Here is a 27113-nt window from a genome sequence, read left to right as displayed (position 1 = left end):
CACCAGCTCCTCAGTCACAAAAGGCAAGGAGTGTGAGTGTCGAACTGTGGGGAGGAAAGGAGGGAGGGAAGAGGAAGGTGGGAGGGACCCAGGGGCTTTACAAGACCCAGAGACGCCATCCCACGGCCTCTTTCCTGTTTTCCAGACACCTTGATATTTTGAGAACCACCTCTAACTTGTTATGCTCCCAATCAAGCTTCAGTATCACACAATACATTTTCCACAAATTCTGAAGCTTTCTTTGAAAGCTTCCTTCAAGTTGTACTTATAGCAAGACAACTTGAACTTGGTGCTTTCACCAGAACGAGCCGCTGCTGAGCCCAGGTTACCTGATGGAGACTTGTCACTGACACACAAACCTAACACCCATGTTACTGCAACAAGGTCAGAGAACCCCCCAATGGCCTATGGGAAACATTCCCCCAATTCACTAGAAGTCCATTTAACCAGGCTGGTGCACACAACTGTTAATATGTAGTATAAGAAAAATTACTTTGTACCACTAATCTGTAAATTGTTTATAGAAAAATGATACTTGTTTTGATGGGGAAAAAACCTATTTTTCTAATCTAGTAAAATTATACGGTTTATTTTTGCCTTTATTTTTATAAAGTCATTTAATCAGAAGTTTAATACAAAGGTCTATTAGAAGTCAAGAAATTTAAAACAAAAAGTCACGAAAAAACTCCTTCATCTTGACATTCTACAGAAATGCTAATGAGTCAAGCTCATTGGTTTCCAGGTGTACTGTCACCGTAAACGCTTTTGCCTTACATATTTCTTACCTTTACTAATTTCCAAGTCCACAGGATATTCAATATTTTTGATAAGCTTCTGACATCCGCCAGTCTTCTCGTAAACAAATCGTTTCAGGTGCAGCACGAGGACAGGAGGAAGCTTCTCCAGAGTCACCCTTCGACTGATCTCGACCTGGGACACAAAGCACACCAGGCGCAGTGGCGTCTGACTTCAGGCAGCAGAGGCTATGCCATCTTCCACTCAGAGACCGCTGAGAACTGATACCTTAAAGTACATGGCGGTGCTGCTCAACCTCTCCGGAGTTGTGAGATCTTTTCAACACCTTATAAAGCTACTGACACTCTTCTTAGACAAATGCATATATCTCTGTAAACCCAACTGCAGAGGATCCCTTGAGTCCCTGAGCCCATCTATAAGAACCACTGCTCTGTGGCACCAATGACAAAGTGGCAATAACTATCTAAGAGTTAACTTAGTAGTAGTACCTTGTGTTGTGTATTTGTTAGCTTGTTTTTTAACAACTCTCACAGTACTGATAAACTGAGGCTGATGTGTTTCCAGAATTAGATGCTTTAAATAATCCTAAACTACGTATTCTAACCATTAATTTAATATGCCCTTTCACAGGTCTAATGAATACTTTTTATTAAAATGCAAATTCATAAAAATAATACTTAATTCCTTTATTGTTCTCTGTACTTACAAATTCTTTGATGCTTCCTGTCTTTACATGGAGAATACTTTGGGTAGAAATATTTGTCAAAGTAATAGTCTAAAAGATAGCAGGATATATACAATGCTGAGAAAGTTTTCAGAGAACTATATATGTATCTGGCTAAAGGTACCTGAAGGGCCAGACTTTTGGGAAGCAAGCTCAATGGTTATCACTTCTTGGGTTTATTAAATACATTTATAAACCCCTCCATGCTTGTCTGCCCACCTAGACTAAGATCCTAGGTGTGAAAACCATCCTAAAACCCTCGGTATGCCCATCGTGTCTTTGTATTCTAGTGTCTCTGTATCTAACGAGAATCTGTGAATGAATGAAAAGTGTGACTACAGCTCAGCAGTTAAAACCAGGGATGATGACTTTGGTTTCCTCACTTGTGAATCAAGAGAGTTGGACTGAAGTATCTCTAGGATGCTTCCCAGTGTAGTGACCTATGATTCTGACCTCAAACCTCAAGCAGTTCACCAGGTGGCTAATCTGAAATTCTTTTTTTTTTTAAATATATCTTTATTGATTTCAGAGAGAGGAAAGGAGAGGGAGAGAGAGAGAGACAGAAACATCAATGATGAGAGAGTCATTGATAGAGCCCGCAACCCGGGCATGTGCCCTGACCAGGAATCGAACCTGATTGCCTGGATCCTAGGTCGACGCTCAACCGCTGAGCCACACCCGGCCAGGCAGAAATTCTTAAATGTGTTTTAGGTGTCCAGACAAATTGAGGCACACTTTCATATCACTCAACAAAAGCAGACCTTTTCTATATAGCAAATATTTTGTACAACCATGTTTTCCCATGGACCACCATTCTCTGATCCCACAGAAAAAAAAGACGTTTGACCGAAAAATGTAATAAATTAAACTTAGTATTTTAAAAAGTAAATTTAAAAAACCACACTCTAGAAAATGTGTTATTTGCTCTTTACAGATATCACAAACTGTCCAAAATGTTCCTTCCTCAAATCTCTGCTTTTCTGAGTGTTCTCACTCTTATCTGACAACCACACACCATACCCATGGAGCTAGAACAGTTAGAATTGTTCTTTTTCATCTTCAAGGCTCTGCCAAAACGCCATTCTTTCTTGAATCCTTCCTCTAAACCTGCTGCCTAGAATAAATCATCTTTCCTTACCACTCTCTGAAAACAGGCCAACAATTACCTCTATCTCAATCCGCACCTCCCACTCCATCCCCTCCACAACTCCAAGATGATGAGATGATGACAGACACATCACAAAGGGGCTTTCCCAGTAGCCCAGGGAAAGCCTCGGCAGCTGGACAAGTAGGCAGACCCACAAAGCTGGCTCAAAAAAGAGAGCAGGAAGAGTGTCCCGGTGGCCAGGACAGTGAGTCCACCTCTGGAGTCAGAGCTGCCACAGAATGAGCTGTGGACAGTCCCCACACCAAGTTCAAACCCTGCCACAGAAACCAACCTCCCTGAAACAAGTATCCACTATCTTTCTCTTCCATTAAATCCTACCACTGGAATCTTCTTAAGTTTATTCACAAAGCCAACTGCCAAGATTCTGTCACTGGCTCCTACCATTTTTATCTTTTAAACAAAACTGCCCATGAGAAGTGATCAGAAAATATGGTGGAAGATTAGGCATAATTTCTGCAAATCCCCCAAGAGGCTGGTTTGACCAATCCAAAGGAGGAGACCCCAGATGAAATGGAGACCCCAGAGGAACAAGCCCTACTTTTGTTTTTCACTCAAGGCATGAGTCACAAGGCAAGGATATGGCCCCCTCAGCCGGGCAAGGAGCTGACAGGTTTTCTACGCTGGGACGTCATTCATCACCTTGCAGCCATTACACACTATTATTTAAATCAAGCGTCATAGGGATACTATACACTGTTCAAAAAAGCACTGCCCATAACTAGCCTGCATTCATCTCCCAACACGTTTATGAATTCACTGCCACAATCTAGGATATATAATGGAGAAGAGAGTCTCAACTGTAGGGTTGGCAACAGGCATAAACTGGCACATCAGGACAGCCAGGAACTAATAGGTTCTCAAAGAGCAGAATCTTACCCATCTCTCCAGACTGAGCTGACAAGTACACCACATTAGCTATAATCTGCTTCTCGACTCCTGAAGACTGAAAGACTTTTATCTTTTCCAGATCAAATCAAAGAGCAACAGGCACTAGAACAATTACTTCCTATATTTCAATGCCCTTAAAGATATACAATCAAATGCAGAACAGATGTGCTATGAATCTTTTATGTCCTGACTAATCTCATGAAATTGTGCTATGATATCAGGAATGTAAACAAGCTATTCAGCCTCTGATAGGGATGTACTGATTTTGTGGTATGGTGATTAGATTGCCAGAAAATTCAATATAGCTCGGGATAAATAATCTGCAAGACCATTACCTTGTGCTACATGATTCAGAGCTAAAGGAGACTGTTAGGATCATCTGTTTCAACCATTTCACCTGAAAATGTAGAAATTTTCAGTGCAAAAAAGTTAAGCAACTGATTTAAGAGGCAGAACTCAAATCCACTTGCCCTCATTCCTAATTCAGTATTCTTTCCACCACACTAGAGTGCCTCAGTAGAAAGGTTCAAGATCAACTGTGAATATACCTCTTGTTTGGTTTTTGTGGTATAACCTTGGACAGATTCTCTTGCCACCAAGCTTTCCAATGCATCCTGGACGGTACGTATCTTGTCAGACTGGATATCCAACTGCAACGTGAAAAATGGCTGCAAAGTGGCAGATTCTTTTGAACTCTGCTGGTAAACCACAGACCTAAGAATTGAAAACAAAAACAAAAAGTTTAAGAGACCACTCCTTCCTATTTTCTCTCAAGATTATCCAACAAGAGAAGAGGAATAAACACTGAACATAAGATTATTCAATATCACTTTCAGAAGACCAGAGAGAACAGAAAAGCCAAAAATATACTGAATTTAAAAATAATTCTATTGAATGCGACCTCCTAAGGATTTCTAGCAACTAAAACCAGCAGCTGATAATTTCCCAGTTCAAGTGCTCTGAAGAAAACATATTCCACCTTCAAATTCCTTCACCTCCACTCCACATTTTATTTAATGCACCAGTTAATAAATGTGACAATCTAGCCATGGTCCCAAAATGCTGACACATTTCATTTTCTCAAAGTATCACAGCCTGCTCTAATAAAAGAGAGGAAACCTCAAGGTAAACAGAATATTTTTAATGGCATTTTCCCCCTATAAAAATGACTTACAAAGAAGAGGAGCAGGGTGCGTATAATAAAAAACAAGTTAACATTCCAGGAAACAGGGCTACCTCCCTCGAGAAGAAGGCTGCCAATTCAATCTTGTTTTCTTAGCTGGTTTCTCATTTCATTTTTCTTCTTCTAAGTTTTTCTGAGTAAAAATTGTGTGTTCGGCCCATCTGTCACTTAGCCTCGGCAAGGAAACATTCCAAGAGTTCAACAAGGGATTCTATTTCTGCAGCCTGAGTGACCTAGTTTATAAACGGAATAAAACGGGTGTGGCTAGATATTCAGACTTCTTAAAGCAGATGCACGAAGAGCGAGCTAAAAGCTTTTCTGCTTAGGGTTTAACTTTCACGTGCTGCTTTCCCAGCACAGTCCAAGGAAGTATCTCTGTGCTCCGTTTGAGTGTGAAGACGTGAGCGTGACTACCACTCCCAGTTCCGAGGAGGAACAGTGGGAGAGCTGCTAACTGAAGTTGGTGAAGAAATCAAGCAGCGGCCCTCTTGGTCCAAAGGGCCTGGGTTTTATCACAAGCGTCCCAGGGGAAAAGGTGGGGAAGGGTTCTGGTCCTTCTGCAAAAACTGAAAAGCTACCAGAAGTGGGTGAATTTTAGAACAACTTTCAACTGGTCTGAATAAGGAATCATACTTAACGATGGCCGCTATGCAAAGAAGAGACATTCCCAAATTATAACAAACAATTCCTTATCTTTCCTTCACCGTTTTTCAAAAAGACTTATCACCAACCAATTTTAACACAAAGAGCCCACAGAGGCTGAGGCAAGGGACCATGGCAGAGCCATTCAAGCCAAGCTAGAAATGTCCCAAAGTGGATTCTGGTTTTTCCCAATGGTCATTCTCAGACAAATTTGGGACCTTTGGGTATGATGGCCCCCAGTGGCATTGTAATTCTGATACTGTTCCTGGGCAAAATACAGTGCTCTCTTTACATCTATTTGTTCTGTTTCCTCATCACCCCTCTCTCCCATCCCTACGTGAGCACCCCAAGAATGCTAACATCAGGCTGCTGGCCTAATAAAGAGCTCAGGGCACATTCGGCCTCCTCTCACTGCTGTTTACAAACCTGGATCCTTGCTTCCCTCTCCCAACATAGCCCAGCCCAAGAAGCCATATCTGGCAAAAACAAGTTACAGCAGCAGTGATCGGAGGCTGGGCATACCCCAGAGCACACCCTACCACAGGCTGACACAGAGAGGCTCCAGAATAGAAAGAGGCCCTGGAGTAACTTGCAGCGAAGGGCACAGAAACGACTTGTTCAAGGTCTCATGGCAGCACGACTAGCTTCTAAATCCAGCCCTATAGCATCACTGACTAGCTTGTGAGGAGTCAATGCAGATTTTCATCAGCCGGTTGAAAGGTATTCAAGCTAAGTTGTTTTAGAGCAGGGAGAGACTGAACTAACCCTCAGTGCCTTGAAAGGGTGTTATTTCTTGTGGATAAACAGCAGTTGGGACAATGAAAGGCTAAGAGTCTCACTAAACCACCACCCTGGTAGGTTCTGCTGAGAGGTCTTCAAGGAGGAAATGTGCTATAATGAGGTCCTTTCAGACTGGTGAGTAAATCTCCCTGTAGACGGTATGAGTCTTACTGAATTCCACATCACGGTAGTGCTGAATGGCTCTAATGTAAATAAATAAAAACCTTTTAGGAGGACTTGGTGAGTGCATGAAAAGCAGCTGGTTTAAGGAAACTGGGGCAGAGGAGGTGCCAGGTACTCCAGCCTAGGTCACATGTCCTCCCCATGTAGCAGTACCTCTCCATCATTCCCTTAATTTTCTAACTCCCTTGGTCCCAGTGCCTAAAATTCCTCCAATGAGATACATAATTTCTTCTCTTAACAAAACATGTATTTCCAGGAACTTGTCTTTTCCTTCCTACCTAGCTGTGAAGAGCTGGGCTGAGTGAATGTAGATGACGATGCAGGGGAGTGAGGAGCGCATGGGGGCACACAGGCCCCTGGGGTCCAGCGCCCTCTGCAGAAAGGCCATGATGGGTAGTGTGAAAGCAGTGGGGGCTGGCAAGAGAAGTATCAGAAGCCCAAGGGAAGAGAGGGCACAGAAGTGTAGAGGTAAACCATCGAGTCAAAATTTCTTAGGACAAGTCTTATACCTTCCGCCTTTAGCAAAACCTCAAAATCCTGAAAAAGGCAAAGACTAAATTATTCCAGAAAAGCATGAACCTGATGTGTCCACCAAAAATGCCAGTGATGGGGGTCTGCACGAAGTCTGCCTGGCGAGTGACTGACGTCTTATTTCTGGGGCCCACTTGCTCCCATTCGTCCTCACTTCCTTCGCCTGGTTCTTCCTGCTCTTCCTCATTCACTGAGTGGCTTTTGGGTCCATTGGAAATAGGAAGTTCTGAAAAGTAAACAGTGCTTAGGCTACTATTCACAATAAGAACAGCAAACAAATTAAAATAAAAGAAAGTTCTACATGCATCACCTACACAGCTTTGTCAACAAAATCAGGTGTGTTCTACATCAAGAACAAACACAACGTGCGTGACTCCTGGGCCCCTGCTCGCAAGAATTGCTATAGAAGACACTCTTGGGACAATCGGAGAAACCTGAGGACGGACTGGAACGCAGGTATTGCTGCACATTACAGCCAGTTCTCTTCACTTGATGAGGATGCTGGTCTGTAGAACACTCTCGTCCTCAGGAGTGTATGCTTTAGCACTTAGGGGTGACTAAACCTCTGTCTGCAACTTAATTTTGAATCAGTCCAGAAAAATGCATGTGGACATTCTGTACGTGTGCAGAGACAATGACAACACATAGCCATCGAAGAGCCCAGTGTCACACAGGTATCCACCAAACTATTTTCTTAGCTTTTCTGTTTGATCATTTTCCTAATTACAAGTTGAAGAAAAAGCCCGGCTAGTGTGGCTCAATGGATGACAGTTGACCCATGCACCAAGAGGTCGCCAGTTCGACTCCCAGGCAGGGCACATGCCAGGGTTGCAGGCTCAATCCCAGACAGGGGGCATGCAAGAGGCAGCCGATCGATGTTACTGTTTCTCCCTCAAGATATTTCTATCTCTCTCTCTTCTTCTCTCTCTAAAAATAAAAAAATAAGTATTTTTTTAAAAGTTGAAGGGAAAAAAAGCAGAGGTTCTGGATAAATTCTGATTTATCCAAATGTCACACGCTCAATGATATTTAGGTAATGTAAAAATAACTACAGTTATCCTAATGAGTAAATAAGTGATTTTGAGGGCAAATGAGGGGGGGGAAAGCATAGAACATTTATTTTAAAATAATTCTTAAGAAAATGTTCTAACATTTTTGTAGCAAATATATCATAACCTACTTTCATTATTTGGTGAGAGAAGTTTCTTTAGGTTCAACATTTCCTCATGAAGTCCATTTAGAATGAAGCCTAAGTATTCCTCAGCATCTTCTTGTCGACCCTGAAAAGGTCAAATACGATCACATTAATTTTAGCCAATCACTACCTAAGACCTGCCAGGAATGTAACACCTGCATATTCAAACTATGCCTACTCTTAAATTTTCAACACACTTTCATGTAAAGTATTTCCCCCAAAACATGTGAGTTTTTCTTTGGACAGCTGAGATGGGGGAAGCGTAGGATGGAGGAAAGGGGAGACAGATTAAACACTTATCTCTAAGTGACAGAACTAATGGGGATTTTTTTTATTGTGCTTTTCTGCATTTCTGGAATTTTCTATAATAAATATACCTTTATAAGAAAAAGGTTATTTAAATGCTGCTGTTTTGTTAAATGAACTAGAAGAACAAGAACTAGTTGTCCAGGGCTACCTCCCTGCACAAGCCCAAGAATCTCCTCAACATTGGGAGTTGTGAAATGAGCAGCTCCAAATGTCTCCTCTGGGTCAAGGACCTGAGGAGCTGCTAAAGCACGTGAGTACAAAGAAAACGGAAACTTCTGAATGCTGCCACTATTCCAGGCCCACAGCCCACTTGACCTGAACGGCAGGGCAGTGCAGGGGTGGAGGAGCTGACGCTAAAGCTGTGCTCGGCCATTTATTAGCTGTGTGACCTTGAGCAATGACTTCACTTTCCTCAAATGTAACAAGGAGAGAATAATGGTACTTTACTCACAGGGTTAAGTTAATATATGAAAGAACTTACAACTGTACTTGGTGCACAGTAAGTGATACGTGAGTTGGCTCTGATTATGATAATTATCACCATCCACTTTAAATTTATCCAAGCAATTGACTCTATAACAAGTCTAAATCTACTAAACACACCCACCAATCACAGCACTTAAAGCAGAGGGCAAGCACTGAATAAGCAACAGTTAAGGCACAAAATGGAGTAAAAGGCAACACTATATACTGGCTACATTAGAGAAGTCCCAGACCTTTTCAGACAGGCTCGACTTAATGACTGTCAGAAGTCTATAAATATATGTGGGTTCAAAGGCAGCTCCGGGGCGGATATCCCTCACGATTTTATCCCCAAGAGCTGCAACAGAAGCAGAACATCAATTTTCATAACAAAAAGTCTTAAAATGAAGAAAAGCAAAATCATCAAAACTCCCTCCCATGTCCACTCAATGTTGAAAATAGCACAGGTATAGTAACCTATATTTAAAGACATTCTCTTTCCAACAAGACTGAATTGATCAAATTCAGTCATCTGACTTCACAACTCCCAATATGCAATGACATCAGAAGAGCTCATTTTACTCACCTTGTCTGGGTTTTGGAGGTACTGGCATATTAGTAAACTCATTCATTAGCCGAACACTAAACATGGGGGAAAAGATATTTAGTAGTACATTATTTTACAAGAAATGCTTTTAACTAAAAGCCTTAATGGCTAAGTAGAATTAATTAGTATGAAGACAGCAAATTTTAGGCAACCAATGCTATAATAGCTAGTGAATTCTTAAATCTTTTCTATACAAGTTTTTGGTACATATTAAGCAATAAACTGGTAAACACTAAAATTTATTTCACTGAATCTAAAGAAAACAGATAAACAATGCTCCAATTCCATTTCTGGTTAATTTCCACATAAAATCATGAATACTAAATTTAAAAAAATAGAATTATAGGATTCATTTGCAAGAAATCAAGAACTCTGCTAAACTATTTGAATTCTAATTATCAGAGGGGGGAAAACCCACTGCCTCAACACATTTTTAAGCACCTTACTTACAAGCTGTCTATCATGGGTGTTGACGTACAGGGTCTTTGCACTTTTGAATACAGAGGAATGAACTTCATCAGGTGATACATCGGAGGGCAAGCAACCAGTGCCTGCAGTGTCTAAATATTGGGAGTAAGGAAGTGTAAAGGAAATGAAACAGACATACCAAATTTCCAAAAGGCACATCAAGTTTTAGGACATATAAAACTAAATAAGCCAAGGATGCTGAACAACTTAGATATGTAAACAAAAAAGGGAATAAACCAAGTCATAGTGAGATTAACTGCCTAACTGCCACTTAGGGGTTTACTCCGCAATCAGCAGTTTATATACAAGAACTTGATTCAACCAAGAAAAATCAATGAAAACAAAATTTCCAGTTGTAAGTGGTCACCCTGCCCTATGACTTGGAACCACTCTACTGAGAATAAAACTTGCCTAATTCTGTCTTTACCAGGTCAACAAATCTTTTTGCGGGGATGAGGAAAAACACTGTTTATAAGCAAGGGAGGTAGACTAAGTAAGGAACAAAGTTTCTGGATTCAAATTTTGGGTAGATGCCCCATGGAAGCTGAACTAAGTCAAATGCATTCGAGGAAGAGAAAACTGTAGTAAAGCCGGCCTTGGGGACAGCATCTGAGAAGGATACAGCATTAATGTAGCACCAGTTTCCTTTATTGATCAGTCCACGGGGTTGCAACGATACTGGTTTATGTATTAAGGTTACATTCTCCAGTAATTCTGAAAGAGTCAAGCAGTATATTTAAGGAGTTAATGACATCTAGTGAATAACACTATAATAAATTCTTATGCTCTACTCTGGAAGAGTATTCAAATAAACAATAAAGCTCACATCCAAAGAAAAGGTATATGGTATTAAAGGTTCATTCCATTCAACATTATGTACATTATTTAATGATTAAAATTTTTTAAAATTATTTTCCCCCAAACACCAACATTTATCTTCTTGTGGGAATATAACTACAGAGCATGAGAACTATTTTTATAAGCAACAAATGTCAGCATCAGAATGGACTTTCTAATACAGGCTTTCCCCCTAAGGACTGACAGCTAGGCATGCCTCGCTAACAGGGTGGTCCCTGATACCCTGGCTATAAGGGTATTTCCGCGCAGAGCCTAAGTCTCATTCATGTCTGAATCCCCAGCAACTACTCTGGAACACCACACATCACAGTGGGTGCTTGACTAGTGTTCAGTGAGTGACAATACTCCTTTTCTGGGGACCACTATCTTCTAACTAAACTGTATTTTTCATTAGAAGTTGAGTTTGGGGACTCTTTTGTACACTGGAATTCCCTTACTCCACTTAGAAATAAGCTTCCTATCCTCAGATTTCACCCTTGGACATCACTCTTCTTCATAGTCTTAAGATAGCTATAAATGCCATCCTTACAGAATGCTTTGATTTAAAAAATTAAATGTTTTAAATAATTTTTTTCAGAAATGCCGTTAATCAAACTTGTAACAGTGACAGCTACAATTTATGGACACCTTCTACACTTAGCAAGTGCTTTACAACTTACATACGTTAACTGGCTATACTTAATCCTTAGTAATCCAGGAGTACCACCACTATCTCTTTTCACTAATAAGGAAACTGAGGCTCAGAAAAGTTAACTAGTTGCCGGTGATGGCACAGAAGCAAGGGAACACAGTCAGCACCTGAAATGCACGGTCTGTGTGTGGCAGACCACACAGTCCCCCTTTACTTTTAAATTGTGCACTAGGAAAGAAGTACTAGGTGAGCAGACATCTGATGGTAGCATCCATCCAAGGCATCGCTCAAACAAAAGAAGCCTTTTCTAACTCACAGTTGGACTGGCAGGTCCCAGAATTAATTTACAAAATTCTACTGTCAACACACACACTCCCTCCTTCCAGTGAGAGTAAATGACCTCTTTCCTCTAACTGAGGAAGCACAGGGAATACTTTCCCCATTTATAAAAGTAAAATATTACAAGCTCAAGAGAACCCAATGGAATCTGTTCAATTAGACTAAGCTTATAAAACTCCTCTCACCTCTCTTACTACAGGGAACAGTGCTGGGCCTTCGATGAGTAACACATCAGTTACAGAACTGAACCACAAGCCTCCATGTGATAACACCCAGCACAGACAGTACTGGTCATGTGGCAGACACTGGGCTAGGAGCTTTATCTGTATTACTCATAATCATCCTAACAAGCCTATCAAACAAACACCAGTACCATTCCCATTTTACATGTGAGAAAACTGAAGTCCAGAGGGGTTAGGTAATTGGTGTAGGTCACATAAATGAGCTGACATGTGAACCTGGGTTTACCTGACTTCAGAGGCTAGGTTCTTTCTCCTCAGAAGACAACGGGTTCCACTTTAAAATCTTTTACTCTAAGATTTCAGATACTAACATTTCTCCACAGGTTTAAGATCATCTACTTACAACAGATTTTTACATGTCTTTGAGTCATATTATCACAACAGTCCATAATTTCCAATATGTGCCATGGAATGGCAATTATTTGATATAAACACTACAAAAAACCCTGCATTTTCAAATAAGCATCAATCTCAAACACCCAGCATGAGACCTGTAAATTTTTGCCATAGTATTTTTATATCTAGAACCAATTAATATTAAGTTTTCACAAAACTGTAAGACTCAGAATCAACTGCCTTCCTATCCCCAGGAACTCTATTAAATGACATGCTGCCATTTGCAGAGCCCTGTCCAGGCACCAGCTCCTGGAGGCATGGAGATGACTGCGAGGGGGCTCTGCTGCAAGAGGGCTTGCAGACAGTGAAGAAGGGACATCACAGGGCAGAGAAGCTGAAAAGGGGTCAGTGGAAGAGATGCTCAGCCCAATCCAAGGACTGGAGAAACCCTGAGGCAGCCAGAGGCCGATGACAACAAATGGCATTGATACCAGAAGAACGTCTCCAGCTGGGGTAGTGGTGCCTTCTACCCACAGAAATACAACAGGATGAGTGGGTTACTTTTTGTTTTGTGCTGTGATGAGATAATGAGTTTACTGTTTAGAGGCGCTGATAAGAGGTACCCAGATGACACCAGTAAATAGTATACTCATACTCACAGACCAGCAAGTAACATATCTATACTTAACATACACAGAGGCGCCTGCAGCTCGGGCTGGAAGTGTGTATCCTGACAACACATACAGCAAGAAAAGCACTGGGTCAGAAATGAAACCTTAAGCAGCACCATGTCTACGTGACACGTGAGAAGAACCTGTAACAGTGATCTAGGACGGGGGGTTTGAATTAATAGTGGGGGCAGAAGCAGGTTCAGGGTCTCAAGGGCATAGGAAGCAAAGTCTTCTAGGGTGGGGTTTGGGGTGAAGGTCCAAGGGGGAGGTGGGGAAGGGGCTTGTTGACATTAATTCCTGTTCAATACAGACACTGGAAGAATATGGAAAGAAAATGGCCGGGGACAGGCATACAAGATCTATCTGAAACTTCCCTTCCATGTCAACTGTTTTAATAGATTAATAAAAATTTTTAAAAAGATGGCATGTTTATAGGTCAAAAATACTTTAAATTCATATCTTGTTAAACAAAAAAAATCATTTACAAGGCTAACTCCACTCTCAAAAGGGAAGCATCAAGAACTAACTGCCCTAAGCTCCACTGAAAAATGCAGCTCCTCTCATGCTCTTAACTAAGCTGCACGCCCAGAATACTCTGCACACCTGGACGATGAAACAGTCAAACCCCATGGAATCAAGAGAATAGATACAACTTAAAATTGACTATTAGCTGACTTCTTTCCAACACCCAGCTGGGGAACAGCATGTGTTGGTTGGACAGAAACCCTTAGTTTCTACATCAACCCTTCCCTTGAATCGATGCCAGCTTCTGGCCATTACTGTTGGTTTGCATATTTTAAGGAGCGGGCAGGTAAAAAACCAGTTTCACTGTTGATCTTCCACAATATGAAGTTCAAGTCTCTTAGCATCACCTAGTGGTTTGTTCAATAATTGTACGTAACAGAACATTCCAAGTAGACACATATCTACAAAATTAAAAGGCAAAAACTCTGAAACATAATGCAGAACCAAAGGATTCATTAGTTAATGCACAAAACTAGCTTCTTTTCAAGCCTTTAACATTCTTTGAAAGAGCTTTTGGTACAATATTCATAAATGTAGATTAATAAGTCTTCAGAGACTTAGGAAATAGACACTGAAGAATCTAGAGTTCCTTAATGATTATGCTGTAATTCTAGAAAATTTTTCTCTACTGTGGCAAGTCTTCCGTAAGCTAAAAATACAGAATCATTCTGTTATTACTATCTCCCAAAGATCCTAAACACTACTCTGAAAGTTAAGACTAATGACTGTAACCAGTCTTCCCTGAAGGCATGTAAGAGTTGCACACTGTATCTCCATAGCAACAGACACCATCACTGGCTACCTTGTATTAGGGGTATATAGCTCCTTCCCTAGATAGGAAGCTTCTTATAGACAACACCTTCACACTGCTAACTACTCGGCTGAGTCTTCCCCATCCAGATAACAGGGCTTCATGGCCTGTCCTTAGCCTGATGGTGCCATCCCTATTAGTTACATCAAGTCTCCTCCTCGCCTCCTTTCTCCACAACCCTCTGCAAATGATTCCTTCTACTGATAAGAGCTGCCATCTATTCCCTTCCTGTCTTATTCATTAGACAACCCTCAAGGCAAGGCCAATCGTTACTCACTGACCTAGGGAGTGAATGGCATACTCTAAGTACATATTAGACAGTGACATGGGATGAATTAAACATCTGGAGACCAAAGTTGTTGATTATGGTAAATGACTGCATTACAATTTGACAGAAATGACCCAGGGAACTTAAAGGTCATTCTATCACTTGGTTCAGAAAGCCTCCAGGAGCACCCCTGGAAAAGCAGACAAGGGCAAGAGTCCAGGAAGACAAATCAGACATTTGGGTTCACGCCCTGGCTCTGCCACTTCATCCATTTTACACTCTGGAGCAGATGACTTCACTCCTTCCTCACCTGTAACAGAGACTACACCACAATCAGCTATGGGCAGGCTACTGTGTGATAATATAAAACACGTATAGAACACACCTAGCAGGGTTGTCAGCTCATTACAGACACTCCATAATCCTTATTAGAAAATAAAAGAGCTAATATTAATTTATGGATGAGTTTTAGAGAACCAACAATTTTCAGTACTCCAAGAAGAAATGTTAGCTTAAATTCCTTAAAATTAAGTTTTGTCAATATATATTAATAAAGTTCCATTTTAAAAGGGTTGAAAGATTGTAAAAAATTAAGATTAATGACCTAGGATTTTCTCTTAAAACCAAATATCCAAACAATTTAAAAATTCATTTTTGTAACATTGAGCCTTCCCCCCACCCAAACAATTTCAATAGCCCCAAACTGAGCCAGACACTAACTTCTGATGAAGTTCGTTGGTGCGCTTCTCCTCTTCTCCCTCCTAGTGAAATAGTACAGACGCAAAGACCACTCTAATTCCTGTAGTCACCCGTCACTATTATTGAATCCTGTTAAAATGAATGAATCCTATTGCTATAATTCAAGTCAATTATTCGTGACTTGCAGACAAACCAGCATGAAGACTGCTTTTAATTTTTTCACATAACTCTTGGCTCTATTTAAGTTCCTTTTAAAACAGTATCACCATTTCTATTACTATTTTATTCCTAGCCCAAAGTACAATAAGCAATATAATTATAAAAATGAAAAGAATCAAAACCAGAAAAGACAGTCATAAAGGAGAGAAAGCAGGGTTATTTCCTGAGGTTGAAACTGTAAATCTGACATGTGGTCCCAAGTCAGACCTGTTGGTAAGCTTTTTTTCCTTCTTTTAGGGCAAATAATCACAAGTGTACTATAATAACAAACTTTCTCCTCTTTTTCAATTCACCATTGTTGGTGTAACTTTACTACTCAGATCCATTCAGAGATGGCTTCCCTAATCCACCTTTCTCACAGGAGTTGGTGAGTCTCCCTAAAACAATGTTATTGGAATGGTACAAAATGCCAGAGTGGCTCCACATCACATAAATGAGAAACTGAAACTGATGCCTTCACTTTTGTAATAGCTCAAGCACTAAATGGCTGAATTAATGAAATCAACTTTATGAAACTGACATACAGAAAAATTGAGTGATTAATATTCTTTCTTGTATTTTAAGACATAAATAGTAGCTCACATGTTGCAATATACCAAATGAAATGATTTATAAACTCAGTGGCAATACTACCTGTATAAACTTTTAAGCCAACATAAGCTATGATTATTACTATACACATTTTACACATCAAATTTTGTTTCCCTAAAATTAGGATTTAGAGGTTATACTACCATTTAAAATCCATGAAAACACAAGGTGCAGAACTTTCACTGATTCAATAACTGGCCCATAACTGACATTTTGATATGCTGACTTGCTTTTCTATCACCTTCCTAATTGTCCAGAACATTCTCCAAGTGTTTTTGTTTTTCTCATTATATCACTTCGGAAGAAGATATGTTATCTTGGTTACCTCCTCATGTGGAGGACAGCAAAGTGACCCAAATGTACCACTATCCATTGATTACAGATCAGCTTATGTTTTATCAAGCAGAGGGATCTCAGTTTAGGTCTATAAAATAGAGACATATCATAAATATCAGTGAGGACATATGCATATCGAATCAGATATGGATTGAACTCTCAATCCACAAGGGTGGACTCCTGTCAACAGGTGCTATACCTCTTTTTAGCTTAGGGAGTGCTACATTATCGCTACTTTGGAGAACTTGAAGAGAAAATGCAAAATATTTGAGAAATCATTTTCCCAGGAAGAGGGAGGAGTATAAATATGATCTATAAACCACCAAAGCAAAGATCAGTAATAGGATAAATTTTTGGTTATGGACACAGAAATTCATTTTCCCAAGCAGATCCAACTTGTAATGATTTTGTTGCTCTCTCCATTACTGTGTTTCAGTTGCAGTGTTCTTCCCTTCCATCTCCTTCTTAAATAGGGTTTATATTTAAGTAACAGCCAATGGAACAAAATGATAACAAACAACCTACACTATGATGATGGCCCTGCCACCAAGACATTGAGAGCAGAACCCATTAATATAATGGATAAACAGTTTACGAGTAATCAAGAGGTGGTTGTATTTCACTTCGAAATGCCTTAAAGTAAGTGATTTTTGTATTTTTTTTAAAGTTCATCTGTCATCCTAATTAGTATTTCACTTGTGGTTATACAAAAATTAGCTGGCACTTTAAGCAGAGGCTTAATGACAGGGCTGAAGATCCAGAAATGTTAACATCCAAAATAAATGAACCTGAGATCCAAAACTGGCTGTAGATATTGACATTATTCTACAAATTCAAAAAACAGTTGACAATGTCTGAACTGCTCCCTTCTCCTTTTTCCCAAAAGCTAGTAAGTATAATGATAAACACAAAAATTACTCTCTCAGTAGAACCAGTAAGATGCTAAAATAGGGTAAATGCTATGATAACCAAAATCAACAGATCTTTTAATGGAGCTAGAATTTCAGTTAAGTGCTGCTTAAAATAAGTGAGCCTACGCTTAAAAGCATGTCCACTGACGGATAGTTCACGGTAGTGGATGTGACATAACAAATTAAATATATTTTTAAAATCATTTTTATAAAGTAAATCTCTAAGTAGGAGAATATGACAAAGGGGGAAAAAATTCCAAACAATAACTAGAATCTTCTGCCTTATCTTACAGAAACTAATATTGAAAACTGTCAGCAACCACATTCTATATTTCTAAGGTTCAATAAACAGGCTAAAAAAAATAAAGTATTTTAAAAGAAACCAAACTTTTGCTCAGATAATTAATTCATCTTTGTAACTGGCCTAATCAAAATAGGATTAAGAAAATAAACGTGGGAGCGGATGGGGGAATACAGTACATCAATTCAAAAATAATTACTTGGATTGTAGCAATGCTCTCCGCTAATACAAGTCACTAAGAACTCCTACATTCACAGTATTTTACAAAGCAGGTTAACATTAGATTTAGCAGGTTAATTAGACTTTAACATACAAAGAACAAAGCAAACTATGTATCAAACCACATTTAAGTCATATGACTAGAATGTTTTAAAACATTTAAAATGAAGCTTTTCTTTCTTATTGTAAATACTTAGAAAATTTCTTAGGATTGGGAGGTTCTCCTTTGTGAAGTAATTTTTAGGAACAAAAGTATAATTACCATGCCTTCAAGATTTTCAACTTAGAATGCACATTTTTAAAAGCATCCCACCATGCATTTCTCATTGTATGTTAAAATAACCTTTTAACTAAATGATCTATACAGAGACTTATACTGTCTTATCCTGACTGTAACAGCATTCCCTTGTAATGAACACATTCTAAAAGCTCTAATAAAAAAAATCACTCGATTGTTAAAAATAGGTATGAAGTCCAAAATGATGACTGGCTTATCAATTATCTTCTCTTTTTTTTTAATCTTCACCTGAGGATAGTTTTTCCATTGCTTTTCAGAGAGAGTGAAGGGGGGAGGGGGGAGAGAAATAGAAACATCGATGAGAGAGAGACACAACGATTGGCTGCCTCTTGATCATGTGCCAACCAGGGCTGGGCATTGGGCCTGCAACCAAGGTAAGTGCCCTTGGCCGCAACTGAACCCAGGGCCCTTCAGTCCACAGGCTGACGCTCTAACCATTGAACTAAACCGGCTAGGGCAATTATCTTCTCATTTTAAGAGAACTGCAGACACCAAGAGTATTCAAAATAATGTATTTTGTATAAATAAAATGCTCACTTAAAAAAAAAAAAAAAGTATTGCTTGCTATCATCTTACTGCCATCAAAAGACTGTTTTATATTTGATGGAATTCTGACCACTCACAAAAGGGTATACGTTTTACAGCTTGCTACTGCATTCCTCCTCCTCCTGGCAGTGCTGTCAGGTGCTTCAAAATGTACAATTAGAAAATATCACAGAAAACCTAAATAAGCTTATTTTATCTTGGCTAATGAGGTAAGAATCTGAAGAGTAGGCTACTAAACATGGTATGAAACATATATGCTCCTCTATATTTCTGACTTTATACTTTAACTTAAAAAACTGTAAAGTATGCAGCTTTATATTTTTATTGTGAATTGGTTCTACTTTTGAGCCATAGCACTTCAAAATAAAGCCTTAACTTTGAGTCAAACTGTTAATTTTTCTTTTCGTGTCAAGAGCTGACTTTGATGTGCTAAAACTAAGTGAAACCCATTTACTCAATCCAATAGGCATTAAAACGAAAAACCTCAAGTGCTTTTTTATATTTTAAAAAATACAGAAACAGTGCAAAGTGAGTCCAAATCAGGAATTATACCAAAGATGTACAATAGTTGTAACAGACAGCACAAGTCACAATGGAACAGAAGTACTGGATCAAAAGGCAAGAAATGGAAATGTCATTTGTCAACAGAAAAGGGCTGGTAAGAGACACAGACTTAGAGACAGAGGTTTTTCACTTAGCATAAAGGTATGACAACCCCCTCCCATGTTGCTTATATATTATTTTCCTTTTAGGTAACATGCAAGGCACAGGCATTCTTCAGAAATTCCTATTAACACATGGGTAACCTACTATTGCTCTGGGTAACCATCTATCACCACAGCTTATAAGCCCAGACTGTCTCAAACTTCTCACTCAACAGGTGATGAGATCTGCTCCCCTCTTCACTTTCGACCAGTATCTTTTGAACTATACCTGCGATCTTTATGGCTACAGGATCCTCTGAAACTGGAACAAGCCCTTCCTTGACTTCAGCCTGCTTTTCAGAGATCAGGGGAGATGTGGCAGGAGGGGAATACTTAGTTTCCACAGAAGCCACGGGCAAGGAGGAAGAGGGCTTAGAATCGTGAAAAAGACTGGCCCATGACTTAGGCTGACTGATGGGAGTGGTGCCCACCACAGAGGCCGGGGCATCTCCAGGAGGGGAAGTGCTCTCAGCCTTAGCTGGGTCCGAGTCCATGCTTTCCACAGTGTGCAACTCCACCCCGTTGGCAGCTGAGACCTCACCCAAGGATTCAAGTATTTGTCCATTAGCAACTCCAAGGTTTTCAGTAGTATCAGTCCCAATGTAAGAGTGAGCCACAGCTGTCCTCAACAGGCTGTCCCTGCCAGCCTCTGCAGGAAGGCAGGACTGTTCAAAGTCAGGCCCCTGGCAGCCCTCAGGTTGCCCTGCAGTCCTAGCATTGCTGTCCAGGGCTCTGGGGAAAGAACCACCAGGCGCAGCGTCACTAACGAAGTCCGTGGAGTCCTGAGGGCTACTACAAGTCCTGGGTGTCCCCAACAAGGGCATGTTGCCCATCAACTCTACATCCTCTGTGCCTATGCTGTTCAGGACTGCTGGATTGGCATGGCCATTGACCAGCGCTTCCGAAATACTACCCTCGCTGCCATCTTTCAAGTAACTGTAATATCCAGGTGGACGTTTTTTCTTCTTTTTACGCTCCCTTTGTCCAAGACCACCAGAGGCGCCATCATTTTCCAAAACTTCCACATCCGCATTGGAACTGCCATCCAGATCAAGGGCAGAGCCTGAGTACTGGCAGTCAATGGAGCTGTAGTTTGCTTCTTTATCTATGTCATCGGGGGTCTTTTTGGAAGTTGTGCAACTAAGAATAAATTCAGGGGCCTGAGGATTCAATGTGCTTGAAATACTGTAGTTGGGAGTTCTCTGCAAAGTGTCATTGGGTTCAATTACTTCATTAACACCAAACTCGATTCTCTGATATTCTTGTCCTATTTAGAAAGAAAACAGCCAGTAAACATCCCATTAGTTAAGAATACAGCTATACAAACTATAAAAGTATCAATAATTATTTTCTCTTTGAAAACTGAAACGCTATAGTCTTCTTCTAATTAACAAAGCTGACATTTTATTTCTCTGAATAATTAATTGGCTAAAATAACAACTATAAAATTATATTTAATTTGGGGATATGAAAAACAGCCTGCATGTACCTTCTACTTTTAGCGTCGCTAATGGAGACTTTCAGAAGGTAGAAATTAAAATAAAATTATAATATAAAGCAAATAATATTCTGCCTATCTAAAAACACCCCTCAATGAAATCTGACTTTACTAGTTTTCTTTATGCCTGAGAGCAACATATAAGCTTTTTAGACAATTAAAAGAAAATCACGCCCAGCCAGAATGGCTCAGATGGTTGAGTGTCGTTCTGTGCACAGAAAGGTTGCAAGTTCGATTCCCAGTCAGGGCACATACCTGGGTTGCAGGTTTGATCCCTGGGAAAGGTAACTGAGATGTTTCTCTTCCACATCGAAGGTGGCTTCACAACATCCCCCCCCATAAAGTCTAAGCATGCCCTCAGGTGAGGATTAAAAAAAATAAGTAAATAAAAGAAAATCATGACGACAAACTTAGAGACTTAAAATAATTGCTATAAATATATGGCTTCTACAGTTAGTATAATTTAGTAATTCAAAAAGTATAAACTACACCAAGAATTAAACCTCTATATAAAAGTATACTTCAGAAGCACTTTTTCAAATTATCCATCTCCTGATCTCCTCCACTGACAACCTTAACTGAAGTCTGAAAATAGCCTTGCATGAATGCACATTAATTTTCTATTAAATAAATTCATACTGGATTAGCTCCATCAGTGGTGAAGGTACCTCCAAAAATACCAAAAGATAAAGTCAGGCCATGAACTTTTAATAATCTCTTTGGAAGCCTTCAATACTTCCTTCCAGTTAACAACAATCTAGATATTCTAAGATATGTTTTTCATAGATCATACCTCTGAAATTAAGGTTGAGTTTCAGAATCAACTGTGTCTTTCAACAGACACCAAGCATCAATGTCAGCTTATAATTGATAAAATAAAGTTATAAATAAATTTTGAAGTTAAGAACACATGCCTTATAATTCATTTTTAGTGTATAACTGAAGACTTCTCCAAGTCTAGCATAAGAGGCCAATTTTTTTTCAAGGTATGTATTTCAAGGAAAAAAAATAATACCAAAAGAATTGTGTTCCATTACAGAGAATTAAATATATTTTACCTTGGAAGTCTTTTTATAGAAGGAAAAAGCCCCAAAGAGAAAGCTGTGTGCAAGTTAGTGAGGGGCAAGGGCCTATTCTGCTAATTCTTCATTTGTTTTAATAAAACACCCCTTCCTTGGGATTGGGAGGGGGGAGAACTGCACAACAACAAAAAGTTCCTGAAAAAAATTACACTTACAGCAAGTTTACATATAAAGCCACTAATATGACAATTTGAATCCTTTGGCCCCTGAGCACTGATTTTTTTGCTACCTTATTTTGAAAAGAATCACCAAAGAGCAGTTAATTTCTCTATTATACCTAAAAGTGAACTGCCCCTTTGCTTATAGGCATCACCTATTCTATGATGTTCAGATGGGACAATGATGCTACATGGACTAAAACTGACGTATGTAAAGAAGTGAAGAACACTCCCCTCATGGAGACTACACCTTTTGCAGACTGTGGTGTATATTGTGTCATGCATCTTGTACAAGATTTTGAGGATTTCCAATACACACGGTGCCTTCCAAATCTCAGTTCTTAATCTCATCACACCATAAAACATTCTAGAAAGTGATGTGACATTAATGGAACCATTACAATATGCTATGGCTATTATCAAAATATTTACCCAGTGTAGCATTTGATCATATCACTAAGAGGCAGATTCCTACCCAGGACAGTTCTTTCTTTTCTTTTTTTCCGATATGGAATTTCACAGGTGTAGAGAATTTAGAATATGACATAAAGGGCATATTCCTTCTTTTGTTAAATTTTTAATCCTCACCTGAGAATGTTTTAAAAATTGATTTTAGAGAGGAAGGGGGGGAACTGAGAAACACTGATTGGCTGCCTCCTGTACACACCCAATCCGGGATGGAACCCACAACCTAGGTATGTGCCCGGATCAGAAACTGAACTTGCAACCTTTTGGTGGGACGATGCTCCAACCAACTGAGCCACCCAGCCAGGGCAACAGTCCCTTTTCTTACTCAGGAACACTCAACATGGACACACATGTACACTGCACTGCAAGGCAGAGAGGTCAGCTTTACAAAGCCCAATTTGTCAGGCTGGAGGACTGGTGAAGTCCTGCAAACTCATTCTTTGAACAACCCAATCAATATAATGGGTACATGGGAACTCAATGCTCAGGTCAGGTAGGCCGTGGGTTTGTTGGAAGAAAGCAAGCCAATTCAAATATGACAATTACATCCTCACACAGTGTTTCTCAAAGTCTGCTCACTGCAGCACTCGTAGCGAAGTCTCCCATCTCTAGCCTATGCCACTGGGAAGATGGTGGGGCCACTAACTGAACTAGAAAGATAGGTGTAATATGAAAGGAAAAATAATGAAACATTTTAAAACACTGCGTAAACATCTGCAGTATGCTCACTATGTGCAAAGTACACAGACACAGAGAAATCTGACACAGATAAAAATGCTGCTCCAAAGGCTGGGCAGCAGGGCAAAGGCCTTTGAGTCCCTCCAGCTTCATTTATTTTATTCTCAACCTAAACCATCATTAGAACTGCTCTTTCCCTTATGATTTTCTATATCACGGTTTCTTATAAAACTGATAATTTTAGATATACTCACTTTCTGATTTTACTATAAAGAGTTTAGATAGTCTTTTCAAGGTTTATATTTAAACCTAAATTATAATTAAAACCCCTTTCACAGATCTGACCATGTTAACAAAACATGGAACCAAATCTCTGGCTCTCAAAGAAAAGGTCTAGCTTTCAGTTTCTCCAAGGCCAGCCAGGGCCTTTGACGTAACCCAAACTGAAAAATGGTCTAAACAAATTTGACCTGTACAGTGGCAGCCTGCTATTATTAACTAAAGGACCCTACTGTTATTTAAACACTGGGCACTTAATACAAAATCACTGCATCTCAACAAGTACCATCTCTAGGAATCAGCTCATTGTCTGCGACAGAGACCAAAAACAAGTAACAAACCAGGAGGCAAAGAGCCCTAGCCAGTTTGACTCAGTCGTTATAACATCAGCCCACGAACTAAATGGTCTCAGGTTTGATTCCCAGTCAAGGGCACGTACCTTGGTTACAGGTTTGATCCCCAGTCCCGGTCAGGGCACGTGCAGAAGGCAACCAATCAATGTGTATTTCTCACATTGATGTTTCTCTCTCTGTCTCTCCCCCTCCCACTCCCTCTTAAAAAAAAAAAAAAAAAATCAATGGAAAAATATCCTTGGGTAAGAATTAACAAAACAAAAGAAGTTACCTGAATTCCCAAAAGCATTCATGACAGATGGGGTCATAAATGTAAAACTGCAGGAACAAGAGATTCAAGCTGCCTCTGGGCGGTGCTAAGAACACACACTCAAGAGATTCACCAGCTTGGGCCCAGCAGCCTCTGTACCCAGACTGAAAGCCCGCTTCAGAACTCTGACAGAAAGGACTGGCTATGATGAACATACCTGTGCCAACGGGAACTGCTGAGGAAAAAATGGAACTGAACAACTAACTACTTCCTCAACTAAACCCTGAATGTCTGACACTATGAAGCAGAGTCAACTCTTTAATTCATTAGTCAAAGTGGTTCAGTGATTAAATCTACTACAGTTTACAGCCAAAACATCAAGCTGTAAGGAAATGTTTATTTAAAAAGTATGAATAAACAGGAAAACACTGTTTGCAGGTACCCTGCCCACCCAGCACATATGGCCAGAATCTACATCAGGGAAATAAAGGAGAGAACAAGCTTACCATCATGTAGATCATCGGCAGCCTGTGTGCCACACAGAACCGTTCCATTGTATGGAGGAAGCTGCATGGGGAATCAAAAACATTTTAAGTCAACAAAATGTTAAAACCCAACATGTGCTACTTCATTAAAGCAACACTTCATTAAAACTCTTTATCCATGTAACTTCTTCTCATGACATTGTTACCAACATAACACACATGGAGAGACAATAAAATTAAATCATCTTCATTTAAGAAAAAAATACCATAGGAATGCTTTTAATTATTTATTGTTATTAAGCAGGTCCAAAAATGAGGCAAAAAAATAAACTCCAAATGGCAAGTCAGCTGCAATAAAATGCTTATGATATATCCTTTCGTATCACAAGATGATAGTGACTGCCCATGAACACCACAGCCACCTGTCTTTGTTCACTGGTAAAGAAGGCTCTTAGTGACCATCTGCACTTCCTGTTCACTATCACTACATGTCAGCACGGCCAGGCCCATGGGCAGAGAGGGGAGAGAGCCCATTGGGAAAGAAAAGTCTGGGAATCGTGGCTCCCTTTTTAATACAGTGCTTTAAATAACCAAATTAACAGCCTGAAATCACATTCGTTGTTTGGAAGAGATCAAACAAACTGGCAAGTGTCTGACCTCTTTGTAAAAAGCAGAAAGGTATTATAAATACATCAGATTTTTCTGCTTCCTACCTATTCCATGATATCTAGGAGCTGGAAATGTTCTAAACGGGTATGTCTGAGATAAGGAAGTTTAGATGGGAAGGGAAGTAGACAAATAATTGTTACCTGAAGGGAGACCAAAAGAACACAAAACACAGGGTTTTTTTCAAACTCTGCTCACTGCAGCATTGGCCCCATGCCTGCGTGGGGTCCTGGAGGCACCCAGGTGATTCCTATGCCCATTACTGTTGAGAACTATTGCTTATGTGGCTTCCTCAGCTGATTTCTCCAGCTAACTCTTAGCAAGTCAATTCAATAATCAGATAAAAGCTTATCACTCCAAGTAACCAAGTAAGTTCTCTCCCCAGAGAATTAATGACAAATAAGAAGCTAAGAAAATGTGCTATTCAAAAGCAACTGACCGCTTTCAGGATTTGATAACTGCACATATTTCCGCCATGCGGGGGCACCCTACTATTCTTCACACTGACACAAAAGGAGAAAGTATTCTGTATTCAGAGAAGCACTACACTGGCTCTGCACCTTAAGTGCAAAGACCATTCATTCCACACACCATTCAAACACTTGCACCATGTGCTCCAGCATTTACCGCTCGCGCAAACATAGGGAGCAGAAAGGTGCATTTGAGAAAGGCACAAATCGGGGTCATGTTCCTCTGCAGTCACAAAAGAAGTTGAGCAGATTCCCATACACAGAATGCTTTCTCTTTTCCTATCAACAATACTGGGGTGCCCCCTGGTGACAGAAATTTATACAATTTTAAGTCACTAAAAGTTTTTCTTTTTCTTTTTTAGTCTCCCCATATTTTAAAATCTCATTCAGTGGCAGAAGCAGGATCCCGAAAGACACCACCCAGCAGACCCCAGAGCAATACTGCCATTTTCTATTAGTGTGTTTAAAACACTTATTTTGATATATATATACTTACCTGGTTAGAGTGTAACTGTGGGAATTACTGAATGCTGGAGTTAGTTCTGGCCCAGAAGAAGTGTGTGAGTGTGTGTGTGTTTCTTTTTTTACTCGAGAGGCACCTGGTACCTTTAATTCAACAAAACCTCCATCACTCATAAGCCCTTCAGTCTGTGGTAACTGGGTATAATAAATACACAGCAGAATAAATTGTAATTAAAGTTCCCTCTTTATACGACTACTTATAAGAGCACAAAATATAAAAACCAATGCAAGAGCATAAAATCTTTCACACAAAGGTAAACTGAGCAATGTAAAAAAAACAAAATCTAGTTACATTAGATACAGTCAAATCATCTTAGTCTGAAATAGTGCTAACAGTCTTGTGAAGACAAAACTTGGGACCTTTGGTAAGGTAATGTTTTAAAATCTTTTTGGTGCTCCCACCATTTGTTCTGCTAAAAGATCCTCACAAACCCTAAATATCTCCTCTGGAATCTCATTAAGACACCAAACCACTGAGAATAACTGTCTTAATTCTATCACACACACACACCACACACACATGGCATGTGCACCTGCAGCCTGCACTATCCTACCCTGAGCTTGTTATTCAGTAGCTGGTTGAGGTCTATGTGTTGCCTTCAATGATGAGAGTCTGGAAAGTTTCAAGAACAACTAGCATTCTCTCCCTATTTTGAACACCAATAACATGATTATGACTGGGGTTCAAAACATAGTTTTTCATAAGCTGACTGTATTTTTTTCAGTTGGAGAAATTCATTTTTAAGTTACCCTGGCTCCTAAAATGGAGCACAGCTTTAGAAAAGATATCAGTTACCTTTAAA

General features: G+C 39.8%; 1 protein-coding gene across 1 annotated transcript in view; it reads right to left on the bottom strand.

Annotated features, from left to right (window-relative positions):
- Positions 1 to 27113, bottom strand: part of USP10 (ubiquitin specific peptidase 10) — a 61363-nt gene that overhangs the window by 5519 nt on the left and 28731 nt on the right. The window contains exons 3-12 of the mRNA XM_081117844.1: positions 24674 to 24734; positions 19631 to 20668; positions 10519 to 10610; positions 9879 to 9988; positions 9408 to 9463; positions 9076 to 9179; positions 8036 to 8135; positions 6904 to 7081; positions 4085 to 4250; positions 786 to 930 (exon numbers count right to left, since the gene is read on the bottom strand). Of these exons, the coding sequence (XP_080973970.1) occupies positions 786 to 930; positions 4085 to 4250; positions 6904 to 7081; positions 8036 to 8135; positions 9076 to 9179; positions 9408 to 9463; positions 9879 to 9988; positions 10519 to 10610; positions 19631 to 20668; positions 24674 to 24734 (2050 nt within the window). The remainder of the gene's footprint in view (positions 1 to 785; positions 931 to 4084; positions 4251 to 6903; positions 7082 to 8035; positions 8136 to 9075; positions 9180 to 9407; positions 9464 to 9878; positions 9989 to 10518; positions 10611 to 19630; positions 20669 to 24673; positions 24735 to 27113) is intronic.

This window comes from Miniopterus schreibersii (assembly GCF_964146895.1).
Source record: "Miniopterus schreibersii genome assembly, chromosome: 18".
Classification (NCBI taxonomy): Eukaryota; Metazoa; Chordata; class Mammalia; order Chiroptera; family Miniopteridae; genus Miniopterus; species Miniopterus schreibersii.
Note: the sequence above shows the minus strand (reverse complement) of the source record. Positions and strands in the feature narration are given on the sequence as shown.